Consider the following 17897-nt stretch of genomic DNA (forward strand, 5'->3'; position numbering starts at 1 on the left):
TGCTGGCTCAACACGACAGACAGCATAGTACTAAACTGCTTATTTATCAATAGCTCAATTACTGTGTGTGTATGAACTAGACTGCTTTCATGATCATTGCTGGTGCGTAGGTGCAATGGCAGTTTCCAGTGGAGGAGGAGAGGGATCAGTGTATGCGACAGGAGAAGAGCACATACAGATCATTCTTCTGCAGGTGGAGGATAAGTGTTTCTGAGCTGCTTGTGAAACCTTCAGAGGGCAGCACAGCTGGTTCCGACCACACTGCACCCACTGGTTAGAGAAACTGGGCATACTGTAGAACTTTGTCAGCCTTTTAAGGTTCTGTTTACCTGTAAGGTTTGAAGGCATCTCTGGAATTGTAATCATAGGACCAGATCCTCTAGTTAATGGTGTAGGGACGACACCTGCGCCATCTTTAATACTAGGCCTTGTGTCAAAGTCGTAGCCAGACACCAGCCCAGCGTGAGTGTAAGGCAAAGGCTCGCTGGTGCAGCTCAGAGAGCGCATTGGTTTCCTAGATTGATTCCAAGCCTTGTCAATCCACAGCTCCACTTGCAGGGAAGCAGCATCCTCTTTGTCATTAGACCTTGCGTCGGAGTCAGGGTTTTGGTCTTCTCCAGCTACTATGGCCTCATCTCCTCCTGAGTTTTTTTGGCCTGCATTATTCATAGCCTGTGTCTCAGCCAGAAGAGTGGAAGCTGTTTTGGAGATGATGTCCCAGTCCTTTAAGATGTCATCTGCAGTAGTGAACTGTGAGGTTACTGTGAATCGGATGATGCGTTTCGTGTGAATGTCTGCAGGGATGAGGTACATGGTGCCCGACCGGGTCAGTCTCTTCAGCAGCTCCTGAGTCAAATTGTTTCCTCCCTAAAATAAGAAAATGTGATAAAATAGACACGCAAGACAAAACTATAACTGTTTTCTGGTTTCACCTCTTTTTGATCATCACTGATATTGATCTGCTTTTTACCTGTGCTTGATAGCACCAGTTGACTTTATTCAAATAGCTTACCTTTGAACAAGGTGTGACTGGAGAATTTACGGCTCAGTAATGATTAGTCAAGAAACAGGTGAAAGACACTCAACGTAACACAAATGTTTTATAGCTCACAACTTCAGTAGTAGTTTAAATTTGCACCATACTTTCAGACAAAATACGACCAAGCCAAGGTGCCTCTCAGCAGGAATCTCAAAATTTGGGTCACTCCTAATGTGAGACTCCAAGAGCTTTGCCATCTCAATTCCCTAAAGACAACAGCAAAATATGCACATTTAAATTCAGAAACTTAAACACAAAATAAAATTTGGTGGTTTGTCACATTTACAAAATTTCCTACTGTAAATACATTTTGTGCTTTCTTCCCTGATTTGACAATTCAAAGTCAGCTGAATGACACTTACATGTCTGATATGAGCCTGAAGGTTTTTCAGTCCAAAGGCACGCATCACAAACCAGACTTTGAGGGAACGGAAACGCCGGCTGAGGGGAATCTGCCAGTGCTGAACACCAGAAAAAAATAGTGTTATTGGATAAAATAATTCTCTGTGGTAGCCAAATGTTTAACTGGGTGTAGATATGATAATAAAATACCATAAAATCAGTGGCTTCCAGTGAGTTTTCATGTCTGAGATAAACAGGATCGACAACGAAGGTCTGATGCAGCTTATATTTATCCTTTACCCTAAAGAAAAGAGTTCAACCATATTACCAACTAACCACCATCCTTCAATTATCTTTAACTGGATTTATTGATTTTTAATGTCAGAGCTAGTGCATTTTAATAGAGCATGTTTATTTCTATAAAAGTGAGATAAGGCTTAAATATTATGACTTACCAGAAGGCTGTGCAGTCAAAATGGACCATCATCCACTTGGAAAGGTTAAAGACAAAAGATTGTGCAAATTCAATGCCCTCTAGGGACCAACGCAGCTCAGGGCAAAAGTAGGCCGCACCTGCATATGCAGCATCAACATGGAGCCACAGTCCCTCCTCTGCACCTGTAAAAAGGGTTTAAATGCATTTACTGTGCTACACAGACTTTACAATGTTTAAAGCAGATATCATTGAAGGTCCATCTAACATCTAACATACATATGGGCCCCAGTTCAGAGAGCTTGTCGAAGGCGCATACTCCTGTAGTTCCCAAAGTTGCACACAGCTGAAAAGAGAAAAAGAATCACAGCTAAGACATAACATGTGATGTACTTCTTGCATTTTTTCATTACTTTTAAAGACACATGGCAGTAAAATCTCCCCTGTTACAGATATGACATTATAACCTACATTATAATGTTAATACTGATGAATCAATGTGTTACCGGTGCTCAGTGACTGTACATGATCTGGCATGACAAAACACTAAAATTGTACAGTACAGGAGTGTATTCTTCCAAACTGGTGTGAGTATAGTGAAGCATATTGTATAGTATCAGCTGACTTATGAAAAAATACCAGTATGATTTTTAAATTATGCACCTAAATACACCCATGATTCACCCCTTAGTGACAAACACCTACCATGAAAGGCACCAGCCCTCTCTTCCTGTCTTCTTGTATGGCTTGTTTCAAAGTTTCCCCCCTCAGACACAACTGCTCGTCAGTGGGCAGAAACCTGACCCTCACCAGAGAGATCAGACCTGCCTTCTCAACTGAGGAATGAGCCTATTAAAGCATCATCAAATATAAACATCAGATCAGCATCTCAGTTGATTTCATCAGATGCATAGAAAGTTATTTTACAAGTCGTGTTAACAGTGACCTGATCTGAAGTATAGACCACTAGTCTTGAATTCAGGATGGAATCGTCCACATCCTGGTTGAGCTCAGCTCTCAGCTGCAAGATTTTGTCTTTCCTGGCTGCCAGCAGAGCAACCAGTGTGCTTTCGCTGACTGTGCTCTAACAGGAGAGTCAAGACAAGATGATAAGCTCCCAGTCACCACACAGACTATTATGGAAAGGTACTGGCCTTAAAACACATAAAGCATAATAAACCTGCAGTATGCCTCCACCTCTGCTGTCAGGATGGTGATGCTGGAAGAAGGAGGGGAGTCCTATAGCTTTACACAACCAGTCCATCACAATGATTTCCAGCTCTGTACATGCTGGGCTGGAAGCCTGGTAAAAAACAACCAAAAAACAACAACAAAATATAGACAATATGAGTGTCAAAAATGATCAGTTATTCTCAGTTCAGTCTTCTGATACTTTTCAACGTTTCTATGAGAAAAACAGAGTGTAGTGTCCTCCCTTACCCAAGTGAATCCAAGACAGTTGATGGCGTCAGCCAGCATGTCCCCCAGCAAAGATGGCCATGAAGACAAACAGGGGAAGTAGGCATGCATATGTGGGCTCTGCCAGTGGACCACCTAGAGAAAAAAAGGATGAGAAAACACTTGTTTCCTCACCATAATTTCAATTTTCTGATATGATGCTAGGCGACAGCAGCAACTTACTCCCGGCATGATGACTTTCTCGAAGTCATTGAAGATGGTGTCCCAGTCCTGTGGCTCTGTGGGTGGTGTGTCAGGGAGAAGCTCCTTCATGTACCCTGGTTTCACATCTGGAATCACTCTCCTCTCCCTGATGGAGCCCAGATACTGCGTGATGTAGTCCACCAGCTCCTTACCTGATCAGTAACACACACTTTAACTGGAATGACATTTATATTAAAACATTTTTATTTTACCTGTTACTCATTTTTATTCCTTTTTCTATTACTTACAATGAAGTACAACACAAAAAAGACAAAAGAGTCATAATAGTAAAATGGAAATTGAATTACCTCTGCGATTGTATTCCTCAGCCTGCATGTTTTGTAAAGATGAGAGCTCTCTGGGTTAATTCGCTGTATCAGGGGACTGCAGTGATGCTTTGTTTATTCAGTAAGAGACATCACAGAAATATAAAGACCCAACTGTAAAGAACACGCCCTAAACCAGTGACGCATGTTTACTTTCTCTGAATAAACCAAGCTCTTCCCTACATTACCCACCTCTTGAGGTAATTGTTTTATACTCCTGTTTCAGTGAAACACCTGTAGTGTAAAATAAATATTAGAAGTCCACAGTACAAAATTAAGGTCCTGATCAAGTTGGGCTTTCATATTGGCCGTTATGAATGACCTGAAAATGAATTAGTTTGTTATCCAAATTGTCATCCAGGTCAGACTCTAACGGAAAGTGTGTCAATGCAGCAGCACTGAACATCTCAACCTGAAATGTGTGTCTTCACTTTATTCCAACATCATCTTCTCTGTCATAACAAAATGTTTAGCATTTTTTTTCTTTGTACGTGGAAGTACTTTAGAGCTGGACTTTCAAAACTGTCAAAAAAGTCACCATGCAGTGAATTATCTGAATGCAAGTCTACATTAGCTTTATCTTTTTCTCACAAAGAGATCAAACTTAGCCCTATAAATGGATTTGACCCAACTAAAATACTAACATTGTTGAGATTAGTGTCAGAGTTGGGGTGACCAGAGGTCAGTTTGAGTCTCAACAGGATAAGCAGTATAGGTGCAGCAACTTTCATTTCTAAAATATAATATTTTATTATAAAGATTGAACAAAATATAGGTAATCTACAAACAATCAGCAAAGTTTGTTTTTACACTTTGATTTGTATGGATTATACACACCACATAATACAACATTAAGCAATGATTAAACACACACATGGTCATATACATTTAGATTTGATTTTTACCTTTGCTCTTAATGTCCATTCCTTATGTTTGGAAGGTTTTTTGCATTGTGTTGAACATTATCCTCCAAGCTAGTATTTATTCTAACATGGAGCATGTTCAGCCCATGTTCATACTGATGATTCTGCAGCTAAATTTTCATTTTTCTTCACCCCCATAAATCCTGACTTCCTGATGTTTTGCTGACACTGATGACTTTGTAGATGGTTTAAATTATTGTCCCATAATGTTGGACATGATTTTCCTTTAAGGACAAGACAAACAAATGATTCTTCCTGGCTAAATGAAATGAAATAGTTTGAGAAGTCCATGTTGGAAGGCTAAACCTCATTGTAAAAAGTCAAAACTACAAGTTCATCACCTTCACATGAAGGATGTTTTGACGTCCTTTAATGTAAAGGTCAAGGATGCTGGAGCATCCGATTTTAATGCGCTTATAGAGGTCAAGAAGTCAATGAGCCTAGGTCTTTATTCCTCAAAACTGATTGTCTTTTAAATGCTGCCCTCCTTGAAACTAGAATTGATTGTAATTTGTTCTTTACAACTCTTTGCTGAAAACACACAAACTATTAGGACTTTTGTTGCTGCTCCTTTTACAAGTATTGATACAACTCCACTTTGTGTTAATCCAGTTTTTCCAGACCAGCTTCATCTCACCATTATTTTCACCATCAGTATTTTATTGCACACAGTATTGCATCTGTGATCATCTTCCAGTCCCTACAATAACATTCCAATCAATTTTCTCAAACAAGTTGTCCCTTGGTGGCTTGTCATAGCAGCCTAAATGCATCCCAGATCTCTGGTTATGCGCTTAAATATTTCAAATTTGCCGGTATTCAGCCATTTCTTCAAAAATAACCTTTTATGTCAAAACTCCTGGAAATGAATGTTGCCACTTAATTAAGCAAACTGCATTTTTGAGAAATTTCAGTCTGGATTTTGCCAGAAACACAACACAGAAAGTGCTGCAGTATGGACGGAGGTGTCTTACATAGCTGCTTTGAACTTTAATGCCTCAAGGGTCTGTTCTAGGTCCCATTTTACTTTCTATACATGTTAACATTTGGTTCTCTAAGTCATGAGGACTGGAGTTTGACACTGCTGCATGGTGAAGCTCCTGATTAAATCACTGAACCAATATAAAGACCCACAATCTCTCAGGTAGGCTGACTTGGGCCTTCAGGATAGTCCCAGGTCTCCACTTGAAACTAAAGGAGACTGCATTTTCTGTTAATTCACCTGGATCTTCCAGTCCAGCTGGCGTTTTTAAAAACATTTGAGAGAGTTATTTATATCATCTTTTTTTTCTACTTGATGATTTATGTATTTTGTTTAATTTTAATGCTAAGTCATTCTGTGTTGTGGGTGAGGTTTTCATGTCTTATATTTCTGTGATGCTTTGTACTGTTTTAACTGAAAAGTGCTATATAAATAAATTTTACATACTTATTTACTTGTTTAATATTTTAAAGTAAAAATACTGTGTGGTACCATATATGAATGGTATCATTTTTTTCATCTAAGACTTGATGAGATGTAAAATTGTGCTTTTTAATATAGTCAAGGTTTAAGCAGAATATTTGACTCAGATTATATGTAGTGGCCTGTAGTAATGATGTTTTCATGACTAATACAATGAATATTCTTTGCTATTTCCTCTTCCCATGTGCTTGAATGCATAACAGATGACTCTTAGAGCAAATCACTTACATTTCAGGATGACGCTTCACAAACAAAGACTAAGGTAAAGTTTGGGCAACATGCGCAATGACTGAACACACAGTAAAGGGTAATAGAATGGTAAGGGGAAATCCCATCAATGTCAAAGCTTATCACTGTCATTTAACCTCTGACAAAAGCTGAAGCAGCACCTGGGCTTTTCACACACTGTTGTTTACTGTGTTTGACGTGTACTAGATCTCATCGAGATTTCTGAGTAAACAAATGGTTAGACAACAATCTAATCATAATTCAAAAATGCTAAGCACAGATCAATGTTATACCAGAAAGGTAATCAATTAATTTAATGACAATAATAATGCACCAGATGATGTTTATCTAAGTATTTTGAAACCTGTTGTCATAAATAGTAATATAAAATTGCATTTTCATTAACCAAGGTTGTTTTCAATAAGTTAATTCAGTTCATGTTTGGTTAAGTTAATTGTATTAACCCCACATACAAGTGATTCTTTAGACAAACTCTTCAAATGCTATTTTTATTTTTCGATTTAACACCTGGTGGAATTTAGGATGTACATGGTAATTGCTGCTTTGTTACCCTGGTGAATTCTGTGACACATTCAATGATGAGTTTTTGCCTTTAATTTATTTAAATGTGTTTCTTGTGCTGGATTAAATCAGCACAATATTTCAATACATATGTTTCACACTTGTGATTCATCACATACATTTTATTACAGCGTCTGTGTAACTGTTCCACTGGTTACACCCAAGTTTGTGAATAAACTTTTTTGTTTTTGTCAAAAAACATGACTTTTAAGTTTATTCTTGCAGATCGTCTGAGTCACAAGCTACACGTGCTGAACCCGAGCAACAGACTACCTGCAGCACAGACTTTTGATCCTGTTAAAGACAGCAAGTCTTGAGGTAGGCAATGAAGAATGGTTGTATGTGTGTCTGTGTGTGGTATAATAGAACTAGATGTTAATATGGAGCAGAGTACACTGTGGCTATTGTGCTCCATGTGTGCCTTTACGTCTGGGAGTCCGAGCCTGATGAAAGCAGGTTTAACCATAATTGTGCAATTGAAGCTTGGGTGCTGCTTTGTGACATCAAAGTCAAACTGCTTCATGATGGATCCTATTCTGTTGCTTTTATTCAAATAGGCTGAAGATCTCAAAATGACATCAGTATATCACAAGGAAAACACTGGACTTGATTATTTGAACCAGAATTATGAAGCAATTCATGGAAAGAAGATTTGTGTAGGAGTAGATGGACATACTTACTATAACATGAGATTGTCTATGAATGAAAGGACCAAGTCAGGGTTTAAAAATGTAGTTTCCTGGTGAGAGTGGAAATACACCTTCGGTAGTTTTTTTTATTAAGATTGAAGGTAAAATATTTGATAATTACAGTTTTATATATAATAATTTAATACAAATGAGCAATCCTACATTACAGAATAGTGAATAGTAATTTACTAAACTCTGGGCTGGTTAATGTTGGTTAATGTGTTTTACATTTCTTCTGGCCTACTTCACACATTATTATCATCATTAACTATGGAACAGAAGCAGCACTTTGACATTAATTGCGATGTATATGCAGTAACAGAGGCCAGTTTGGGCATATAATCAGAAAATATTGATTCAAAAAACATATGAATCCCCAGTTGAAGTAGATGTTTAAGTCCCCTCCTAAGAAAGTTTATAGCTACAGACGATGGGTCTGTAATGTAGAGAGCAGAGTTGTTCAACCAGATCAAGTTATTATATAATGTATACGCTATACCCTAAGCATATTGACTTCTGTGGGAAAGTACACTACAGCACAAAATGCAACAGTGATCTGAAATACTCCTCTAGCTAGACATGTTGTCACAGAGAAACACTGAGTTTATGTGCTGCTAAACGTTATGCGGTTTTGACACAGTATTGACTCAATTGTAATCTAAAAGGACTGCCTGCAACTAAATTGTAGCTGGTCTATTTTGAAATGATTCTGCTGCATCAATATTGATATCATCTAAAAGCCAAGGCAACCTGCAGTTAACTTTTACCATCTTTACAAAAATCCTTAAATAATATATGTTGTACTAATTGATGTTATTAAAAAAAATTCTAAGGCACCATCTGTTCCAAAAGGTTTTTGCTTCCTTACACATTTTTTGCTGAAAATAAATCTTTTTTATTCTTTTTATTTTTTCAGCCTTTCATCTTTTTTCAGAATAAAGAAAAATAAATCATCTTATGGACATTGAATTCAGTCCCTTGGACTTTTTGTCCACTGAACAAATCATCACAAACTACAGCACTGTTCAGACTTCTCACAAATGTAAAGAAGAGAATAAGAAAGAAAACACTTTGTTTTGCGGTCCTTTCAATGCTGCTGTCCTGCTCTAAAGTGTAATGCAGACATTTTGTGACTGCTTCACTGATGGCTAGGTGGGGCAGCGTCCTGTCATGTTGCTGAGCTGCAGTTGGGAAAAAGCAAAAAGAGAAATCTCATGCAACCATAGGAAAAATGTACAAAAATATTCAAATTTGACATGATAGATTCTCAGAGAAATACTACAAGAAAATTACTGTAACCAACTCTGGTCCTAGAGGGCCAGACCTGCCTGTTTTACAGCCCTACCCACTGCCCATCTCAGATGAGGGCTGAGTTGGGAAAGAAACGGTGAATTGGTATCATTCAGTTTCTGGTGGGCTGAACATGCCTGATCCAGGTAATCAGCAGTGGATGTGTCAGGCATAGCTGTAAAATAAACTGGGCAGTGGCCTTTGAAGAACATGGGCTGAGTTCCCCTGTTAGGCATTGCATTTCCAGTAATTGTGTATGAGAAAATGCTTTACTGGGTTGGTGCACCATGTGCTGAAAACAGAGTAGTAATGCAGCTTGTTTCCTAGTCCAGCAAGCTATTCCTTTTCTTGTTTTCATTTATTGAAACGTGAATTTACAGAGACAATGGCAGTGACAACCATCGACATATTCAGCAAATGTTGCCTAACCACACACACAGCAGAAAGATTCAAGACAACACAACATGAAACAATGCTGCAGGACAAAACGAAAAAATAAACTAAGACAAGCCAGGGAAATATCAAACAACAGTGACAACAGTCATGCGTGTCTGGGTAGGAAAGTGTTCATTTCCAAAAGCTGTCAAACAAGGATGCACTCTACACTCTACACTTATGCCTTACATATTTTGCCAGAAGAATTAAATGGCCCACTTGGAATTTGTCAAACACAATTCAGAATTAATGTTTTCCAACATAAAATGTGAATCTTGGTTTTGAGGAGTTTGCAGAGTGGCAGCAGCAGTGTGCAGCCAGACGGTCTCTCTTTGCTGTGCAGATGCTGCTGAAAACGCAAGTAATCGCGTCTTTCTTAGCCCCGCCCCTCACAGCCCTCCCCTGCACGTCAAAACAGTGAGCGAAGGCTAAAACGGACAAAAAGCCTTGGTACTATAAAACACTGCCACTGCTCTGACTCCATCGACACACGCTTTTTCCTGTCAGGGGCGCTTCCAAAAACCAAAAACTTACAAACTCCTGAAATCTCTCATCATCGATCGGATTGGCGATGTTAAACGGCAGCAAACGTGAAATGACTCTTCCCCAGTCAAATAACAGGTATTCTATTCAAAGGCACCCCTGCGTTTCCTCCAACAGGGGGTGCTGGAGCACCCTCAGCAGCGCGCCTGAAAACTGGACTTGAAACTGCTAAACGTTCTCATTTTATTTCTTTAACTCTGCGTCAGTATCCCGATAATTGGGGAGACCAGGTATGATGGGAACATTTTTGCTTCAGCATCTGAAACTCACTGAATTTCTGAGCTGCTTCTCAACCAAATTCAAAGTTCCCACGTGTGTTTAGTACAAATGTAACGCGTCGTTGTTGCGTCGTCGTTCCGTGGAGAAAGAACAGCAACTCAGCACTGGTCTCAACACTGGTTTATTTGACCCAAACGGGGATCGTCCACACGATTACAACATGTGCCTTCTCCTCTCACAGTTCTCACTCTCCATTCTCAACTCTCTCAACCCTCTTTCCGCGATCCCGCTTATCCTCTAACTTATTCTACTCCATAGAGCCTTCTCGCGATACTCTCTCTCTCTCTCTCACTTTCTTAAAGGCACAGAACCTAATTTCACTAACACCAGGGGGAAATGAGCAAACAGTGAACTGATCATATGGCTACTATCTTGTCCCTGACTGATTACATTGGCGGTGTTACAACTCACCCCCTGTTACCACTATACCCTGTCTCCGTCTGATTAGGCAAATCTGTAAAGTGGAAGAATCAGTCTGGACAACAAATGTGGAGCACTAACACTGAACTCTGCAACTGTTATAGCTCAACATTTTGATTTATGGCCTGTTAGTTGACTTATTGTAACTTGGGGAAAATGCATTGTCAAGGCACAGTATGAACTGACATGACATACCATAGATTAATAGGCTGTAACTTTGCATAAATAATGGAAGCAGAGGTAAATGTCCAGCCCAGCTTTGTCCATGGGTCATAAAATCCACGTACCAGAATCTCTAAAGCTTAGTAAATAGCATGTTGCATCTCAGTTGATGCAGAAAGCAGAAAGCTCAGATCAGCAGGTTGCAGTGTACAGTGTATCAGTGGGTGTTCTTCTGGCCCTCAGTGACCATGAGTTGATCAGTGCAGCCTTAAAAATAAAATGCTCATAGATTTCACAAAATTTTCCTTGTGACTTATGGTCTAACAAATGATGCTACTGGGAGACAAAGGCATCATCGGAGCCTATTCTTTGAACCTTTGGCGTCAGTCAGAGATAATTTTCGATGCCAAGGTAATATCAGGGGTCACCAAGGTCTTGGGCTTGTGAAACTCCTGTGAGCACAGTCCAGTGAAACATGTGGTTGCCTGGACAAGGCTATCTACTACTTTTATCCTTTTTCACCCTTTGCTCCACTTTCCAGGGTGTGTTTGATAATGTTACCTAACAACGTGATGACAGTATACTACTGTATACAGTATGTAATGTGTTATAATGTAAAGCTAACGAGTATAATAATGTCTAGATTTGCAATTTTATTAAATTAACTTCTTTTTAAATAATGCTATTGATGGCCTTTTGTGTAACCGACACAGAGAATATTGGTGGAGAAAAAGATTTATAGACCTACTTGTGGTTTTGAATTACAGAATATACACTAAATTAAAAAAAGCTTAATTTATGCAGGTTTATGCATTAGGTCCCTAAATTTGCAGATATTTCTGCAATGACACCATCATGTCTTTAAGTTTTTTATACTGGTGTTATATTTATTCATTAATATTTTTTTATTTGTAATGCATGTATTTAATTATGCATTAATTTGTTGGCGTTAGTTGATTTATTCATTTATTTATGCAGTAATTTTCTATAGAAATGACAATTCAGAAGTTTGAAGGAGGAGAAAATAATTCATGAGACTTTTTCAGATGTGCGTGGGGACTTTTAAAGCTATTAGTCCAGTTGATAGGAATTTGCTGGCGTAAGGGATAATGTTTCAGAAATGCTTTTTTTCCTACAAGTCACGTTGCCCCACGACCTGAAAGCGACCAATGACACCAAGGGGCACGTAGACGCGGTCTTATAAAGTGAGCTGAGGCGTCTTCATTCATGATCAAACTGAGAAGTGGATCCTGCGCTGCGTTTGATTTCACTGACATACTCACTATTACATCGGACAATGCTGCGAGTAAGGTGTCTGAGAGGAGGTAGCAGGGGGGCCGAGGCTGCCCATCTGATCGGAGCCATGGTTGGTAAAATGGTGGTTTCATGTCTTCTGTATTTTATTATTTTTTAATTATTTTAGGAAATGTTTTTCTTTTCCGGGGGGGGGGGGGAGCACGTCAACGGGAATAAAGAAAAGATGCTTGACATTTTCTTCACTAGGCACATCTGAGCTACTCCTTTCACTGAAGATCATTTTAACTGATTTGTTGATTTACTGTTTTTCTGCTTATGCAGCGTTTTAGTTGACTAAATAAAAAATCAATCTAATCAACTGATTGGGAAAAACACCCCAAACATGTTGAAACAGTGATTTTATCAAAGAAACCTTAGTCCTAGGATTGATTTCTCTGTTCTCTGTAACTGCTGAGAAAGCGCATTTCCTTTGGTCCCTGAGTGACAGTGAACAGTTGTTTGGCACAGATGCGCTCTCGAACTTAGTGACCTTAGAGCTGGTCCTGAACCAGCAGTTGTCATACTGTAACGCCTCTAGTCGAGGAGATAACACTACTTACTTAACACTACAATAATGTGTACTTTGACACCAAAGCAATCCACCTTACTGCTGGCAATTGCCACTGCTAATCAAGCGCACTATTTCACTTTTCACTTTTATTTCTAAATAAAATACATAAAATCAACATACAACAGCGTCTGTGCAGATTAACAGGCTGTCAATTGTAGGTTTGACTTGGAATTAAAAGAATGGCAATGTTTTATACAAAGGCTACTCTTTCTTTGCCTGAGTCATTTTGAGGTGCAGAATATTAAAAAGAAGAAGTAGAAAGTTGTGATGCATTTTTTCCCACCGCAGCTTGGCCGGGCAGTGACTGGATGGGTGCAGAGGGCCTTTCAGAGTTCTTCGAGTGCTGCAGCTGCACAGTCACACCATGCAGTGGAAGAGGAACTTGTTACTGAGCCCATTCAACAGGAATGTCCTGTATGCAGCTACAATGAATGGGACCCTCTTGAAGAAGTGATTGTGGGTCGTGCTGAAAACGCCCATGTGCCTCCATTCACTGTGGAAGTGAAAGTAAGTTAGAACGTCAAAAGCGCCTATTTGAAACATGTAGATTATGTAACATCAGGGAACTCTGACACGTCTCTATATGTAAGCCATTGCAGGAGAAGGTCCAATAAAATGCACTAAAAACAGACAGAAAATGTGGTTAATGACTGTAAACCTTTCAACAGGCTAACACATATGAGAAGTACTGGCCCTTCTACCAGAAGTATGGGGGCCAGTCTTTTCCTGTGGACCACTTAAAAAAAGCTGTTGCTGAGATTGAAGAAATGTGCAATATTCTGCATCATGAAGGCGTCAGTGTGAGGAGGCCAGAACCCATCGACTGGTCCATGCAGTACAAAACTCCAGATTTCAAATCATCAGGTAAAAAGATCCATCCACAGTAATAACTCCAAGCAAGTAATCCATGAAGATACATGTACATACACACTGTACTGTATTTAAGTACAGCTTTGTGGTACTTGTGTATTTCTATTACTCTTTCCAGTTCTCCTCCATTGCATACCAGATAGAGACACTGTACTTTTATTCCACTATACCTATTGAACAGCCATAGTTACTTTTAACTATAACAAGATTGATATTTTGCATACAACATATATAATGTTGAAATATATGAAATATAATGTATATCTATAGAAGATACTGCAAAATTGTATATGTGGCTGTGGTTCAGCAGTATAATGCTATAAAACCCAGAGGGCCTGTTCTGCCTAACAACTGCTGTCACCTTTGATTCTTTAAATACATTTTGCTGATAACACATAACACAATTAAACTGTGAGTAAATATTTCAGTTAATAATACCCATATTTAAGAAACCTGCTGGTTTCTTATTTATGTGTTAATGCATCACCTTAGATTTTATAATCTTTTGTAGGCATGTATGCTGCCATGCCCAGAGACATCCTTTTAGTTGTGGGAAACGAGATTATCGAGGCACCTATGGCCTGGAGGGCTCGCTTCTTTGAGTACCGTGCCTACAGACCTTTGATCAAGGAGTACTTCAGAAAAGGCGCTAAATGGACCACTGCTCCCAAACCCACCATGTCGGATGAGCTGTATGATCAGGTGAGGCCTTATCTTGTGAGATTAAGCTGAGATACTGTACTTGCAGCAATTAAATGCTCAAGACAGCACATGTTAAATGATTCAAGTGTGACCTAATGAGTTTTTAAGGATTAAGCAGTTTTAAAGCTTTTCATATCACTATTAATCTGTTTGCATGCCCATATCTATTGCATTGTACATGGTGAGAAACTGTGCTCTTAATTGTAAATCACCATTTATTGGTGTCATTCAGGATTACCCCATCCGCACAGTGGAGGACAGACACAAGCTGGCTGCCCTGGGGAAGTTTGTGACCACAGAGCACGAGCCCTGCTTCGATGCTGCTGATTTTATTCGAGCTGGGAGGGACATTTTTGTCCAGAGGAGTCAGGTATGAAGACTCTTAAACTTATAAACATTTACACGACCAGTAATGGGAAAGTGAGCCCAAACTCAAAGTGTTAGTGTGTCCGATATGGCTATGCACTTTTCTCAAAGTAACAAACGGGCAAATCCTTCATTTATTCAAGAGTGCAAAACAATATATAATGTGCAAAAATAAAAATTAGATCAGGTGAAATTTTGTTACTGCAAAACCATAGATAAAATATTTACAGGTCTTTGGATCAGTAAACCCCAATTCACAATGTATTCAGTAGAAAATTTATATATTAAATTGATACATTACCGAATGCTGCACTACAGACAGTAAGAATTTGCATGTGAATAAACAGAGGAGTAAATCTCGACTAAGTCTCGTTTTTTGCAGGTTACAAATTTCATGGGAATTGAATGGATGCGACGTCACTTGGCCCCAGACTACAAGATTCACATAATCTCATTTAAGGACCCGAACCCCATGCACATTGATGCCACGTTTAACATCATTGGGCCAGGACTAGTGTTGTCAAACCCTGATCGCCCATGTCGCCAGGTACTGGAAAACAGGAACAGACAACTTTCATTTCTCAATGCTGTCCTCTTGTGCACTGATACGCCATCTTGCTTTAATTAAAACCACAAAGTGCCCCATGTTCATCTCTGCTCTCTGTTCTTTACCTCAGATTGACATGTTCATGAAGGCCGGCTGGACTGTTGTGAAACCTCCAACACCTCTGATTGCTGATGGTGGGTACAAAAAGTAATACATACCTTATGTATTAGCTGAACATTTTGAAGTTATATTGACAGAGACACTCTCTCATTTTCTGTGGAGATCACCCACTGTGGATGTCCTCCAAATGGCTGTCCATGAATGTCCTGATGTTGGATGAGAAGCGTGTTATGGTTGACGCCAATGAAACCACCATTCAGAAAATGTTTGAGAGCCTCGGTAAGTTCAGATGTTGCTGTTGCTATTCCATTTTAATTTTGTTTCATTTTTACATCCTCGAAGATTCAGTTCATCAGATCTTCTGCTCTTCAAAGTCAACTATGAAGAAATAACCATGTTTAAGGTCTCTATGCTCTGTAATAACTATGCCTGAACATGTTTTTGTTCTAGGTATTAAGACCATAAAGGTGAGCATTCGCCATGCCAATTCTCTGGGTGGTGGCTTCCACTGCTGGACAACTGATGTCCGCCGCCGTGGTACCCTGCAGTCCTACTTCCACTAGCCTTGCCAGAAATAGGCAGTTTTTATTGAGCTTTGAAGATTAATGCCTCAGTCTGGAATCTTAATTCCACTGTAGCTGTGAAATGTATTGTCAGTCAATCATGTATGTGCACACAGGTAATGAAAGGCAGAGCTTTATGGTGCAACAGTCTACTGTTTCCAAAATGCAGTACCCTTAAATTTGGGGTGTCACCCGCTGAAACCAGTGAATGGTGGATTTGTTAAACCTGTATGAAACAAATTAATAGAAGGGGTCATTATCAGATTCAGATTCAGACCATTTTATTAATCCCACAGGGATTGCTTGCTTTTTATAGCTGCTCTCAGCCCAAGGAAAAAGGAAAAGCCTTTTTATCATGACAGGTGGCACCTTCTCTGTTGCAGCTTTTCCAGATTTGGTCGTTATATCCAAAATGAACATGTATGAATTGTTTTTGATTGATTTTGTGCATCACAGTGCCTTTGCACACAGCTATATATATATATATACAAATATATATATGTGTGTATGTATATATATATATATATATATATATATATATATATATATATATAGGAAGAGAGAGAGAGAGAGAGACAGAGAGAGAGAGACAGAGAGAGAGAGAGAGAGAGAGATACATAGAGAGAGAGAGAGAGAGAGAGAGAGAAAGAGAGAGAGAAATCACATTACATTACTTCTGTCAATAATCTCAATATTAACTGCATTTCTGGCCTGGCTATTGTGAAGCTGAGGTGTTCATGACTTATACATCTAAAATGTCATAACTTTGAGGACAAGGTACAATTTGGTATGTGAATGTCATCAAACTAGGGCACAGGAGGAGAGATATCTCCTCATAAAAATGCAAACACCATAATCCTGTATTCTGTATTTTTTTTGTTTCAAGAAATGTATAAAAGTTGTTACATAGTTCATTTAGGCAGTATCCATTTCTTTTCATTAGTATATTATTTTGTATAAACATTGCAATTGATTAAACAGACAAAGTTTTATTTATATTTTTCATACTCTTTATTGGATTTCCCAGCAAATAGTGTTTTTATACATTTACTTAAAAAGTACGAGGTCCATATCAGATATTGTATACCTTCTGCCTCTGCTGTTTTCTCCTATTGCAAATCTGGGCCAGTTATGTGCTACTTGTCATTCTCACTGAACTGTGTGGCTGCTTTTGTGTGCAAAGCCAAAATGCCTAAACAATGAAAGATTTATGTTTGATGATTCCTTTGCTGCATATACAGTTAGATATAAATTACCTCTTGAAGTCTGCCTTGATATTTATTTTTGAAATAATGAAATCATGGAAAGCTTTGCAGTGGAATTAGAGCATTTTGTATTATGCATTATATTACATGTAATTTTAAAAAGCTTTGTGTCATTTGCTTTTCCTTATATTATTTGTTATACTTAACATTTTGGTATTTGTTAATTGGCCATCATTGGTTTAAAAAAATATTGCAGCATGAGAACTAGCATGGACTGTCTCAGTATTTTATTGTTTAAGCTCTGCAAGTCCAAATGATAATAAAGTGAATGATGTTAGGGATGTTGATATACTGATGTGTTGAATGATAACAACTGCCTATGTGACATTTTGAGAAATATCAGACTAGTGGTGTAACAACCTGGTGATGTCTGCATTCTGCTGCCATCTAGTGGTGAGAAATCACAGCAGTCAAAAAAGATAGTGTGAATCACACAAAGAATAATGTCAATGTGAATTCTAGGTCCTAACAGAGAATTCAGCTGTATGAAATGGAAAATAAGTCATAACGTAAATTTCTATTTAATGTAACATTTCTGTATAATAAATTGTTTCTCCCCATGCACAAGTAGCTTAAAAGGTTACATTTACACTGACAGCAACATACTAAATGCATCTGCATACAAGACAACATCCTAAACATAGACCTAGAGATTCATAGTCTAATAGTGAATGTTTACATCCTACAAAATAAGTAAACTTAACAAAACCTTTCTTTCTGCTCAGACTATGCTACACTGTCACCACCCTCCCCAAATTAAACAGTGTCACCAACTTTAT

At 38.6% G+C, this 17897-nt stretch overlaps 2 protein-coding genes across 3 annotated transcripts; one reads left to right on the plus strand and one right to left on the minus strand.

Annotated features, from left to right (window-relative positions):
• Nucleotides 1-36: 36 nt before the first annotated feature.
• Nucleotides 37-3866, minus strand: hdc (histidine decarboxylase). 2 transcript variants are annotated; one of them, XM_026319950.1, is made up of 12 exons: nt 3785-3866; nt 3456-3628; nt 3255-3368; nt 2995-3117; nt 2761-2898; nt 2520-2663; nt 2094-2160; nt 1837-1999; nt 1592-1682; nt 1402-1500; nt 1144-1245; nt 37-867 (listed from the first exon to the last, which is right to left on the minus strand). In XM_026319950.1, the coding sequence occupies exons 1-12, from the start codon at nt 3810-3812 to the stop codon at nt 94-96; spliced, it is 2016 nt and encodes a 671-aa protein (XP_026175735.1). In that variant the 5' UTR covers nt 3813-3866; the 3' UTR covers nt 37-93. The 2 variants fall into 2 exon arrangements, with proteins under 2 accessions (XP_026175735.1, XP_026175736.1); XM_026319951.1 differs by having other exon boundaries at nt 737-1236; nt 1396-1500.
• Nucleotides 3867-12031: 8165 nt separating this feature from the next.
• gatm (glycine amidinotransferase (L-arginine:glycine amidinotransferase)) lies at nt 12032-17685 on the plus strand. The gene is made up of 9 exons (XM_026320348.1): nt 12032-12184; nt 12974-13192; nt 13354-13549; nt 14067-14257; nt 14490-14627; nt 15006-15170; nt 15301-15364; nt 15453-15569; nt 15741-17685. The coding sequence occupies exons 1-9, from the start codon at nt 12116-12118 to the stop codon at nt 15851-15853; spliced, it is 1272 nt and encodes a 423-aa protein (XP_026176133.1). The 5' UTR covers nt 12032-12115; the 3' UTR covers nt 15854-17685.
• The last annotated feature ends 212 nt before the right edge of the window (nt 17686-17897 follow it).

Source organism: Mastacembelus armatus, chromosome 3, assembly GCF_900324485.2.
Source record: "Mastacembelus armatus chromosome 3, fMasArm1.2, whole genome shotgun sequence".
NCBI lineage: Eukaryota > Metazoa > Chordata > Actinopteri > Synbranchiformes > Mastacembelidae > Mastacembelus > Mastacembelus armatus.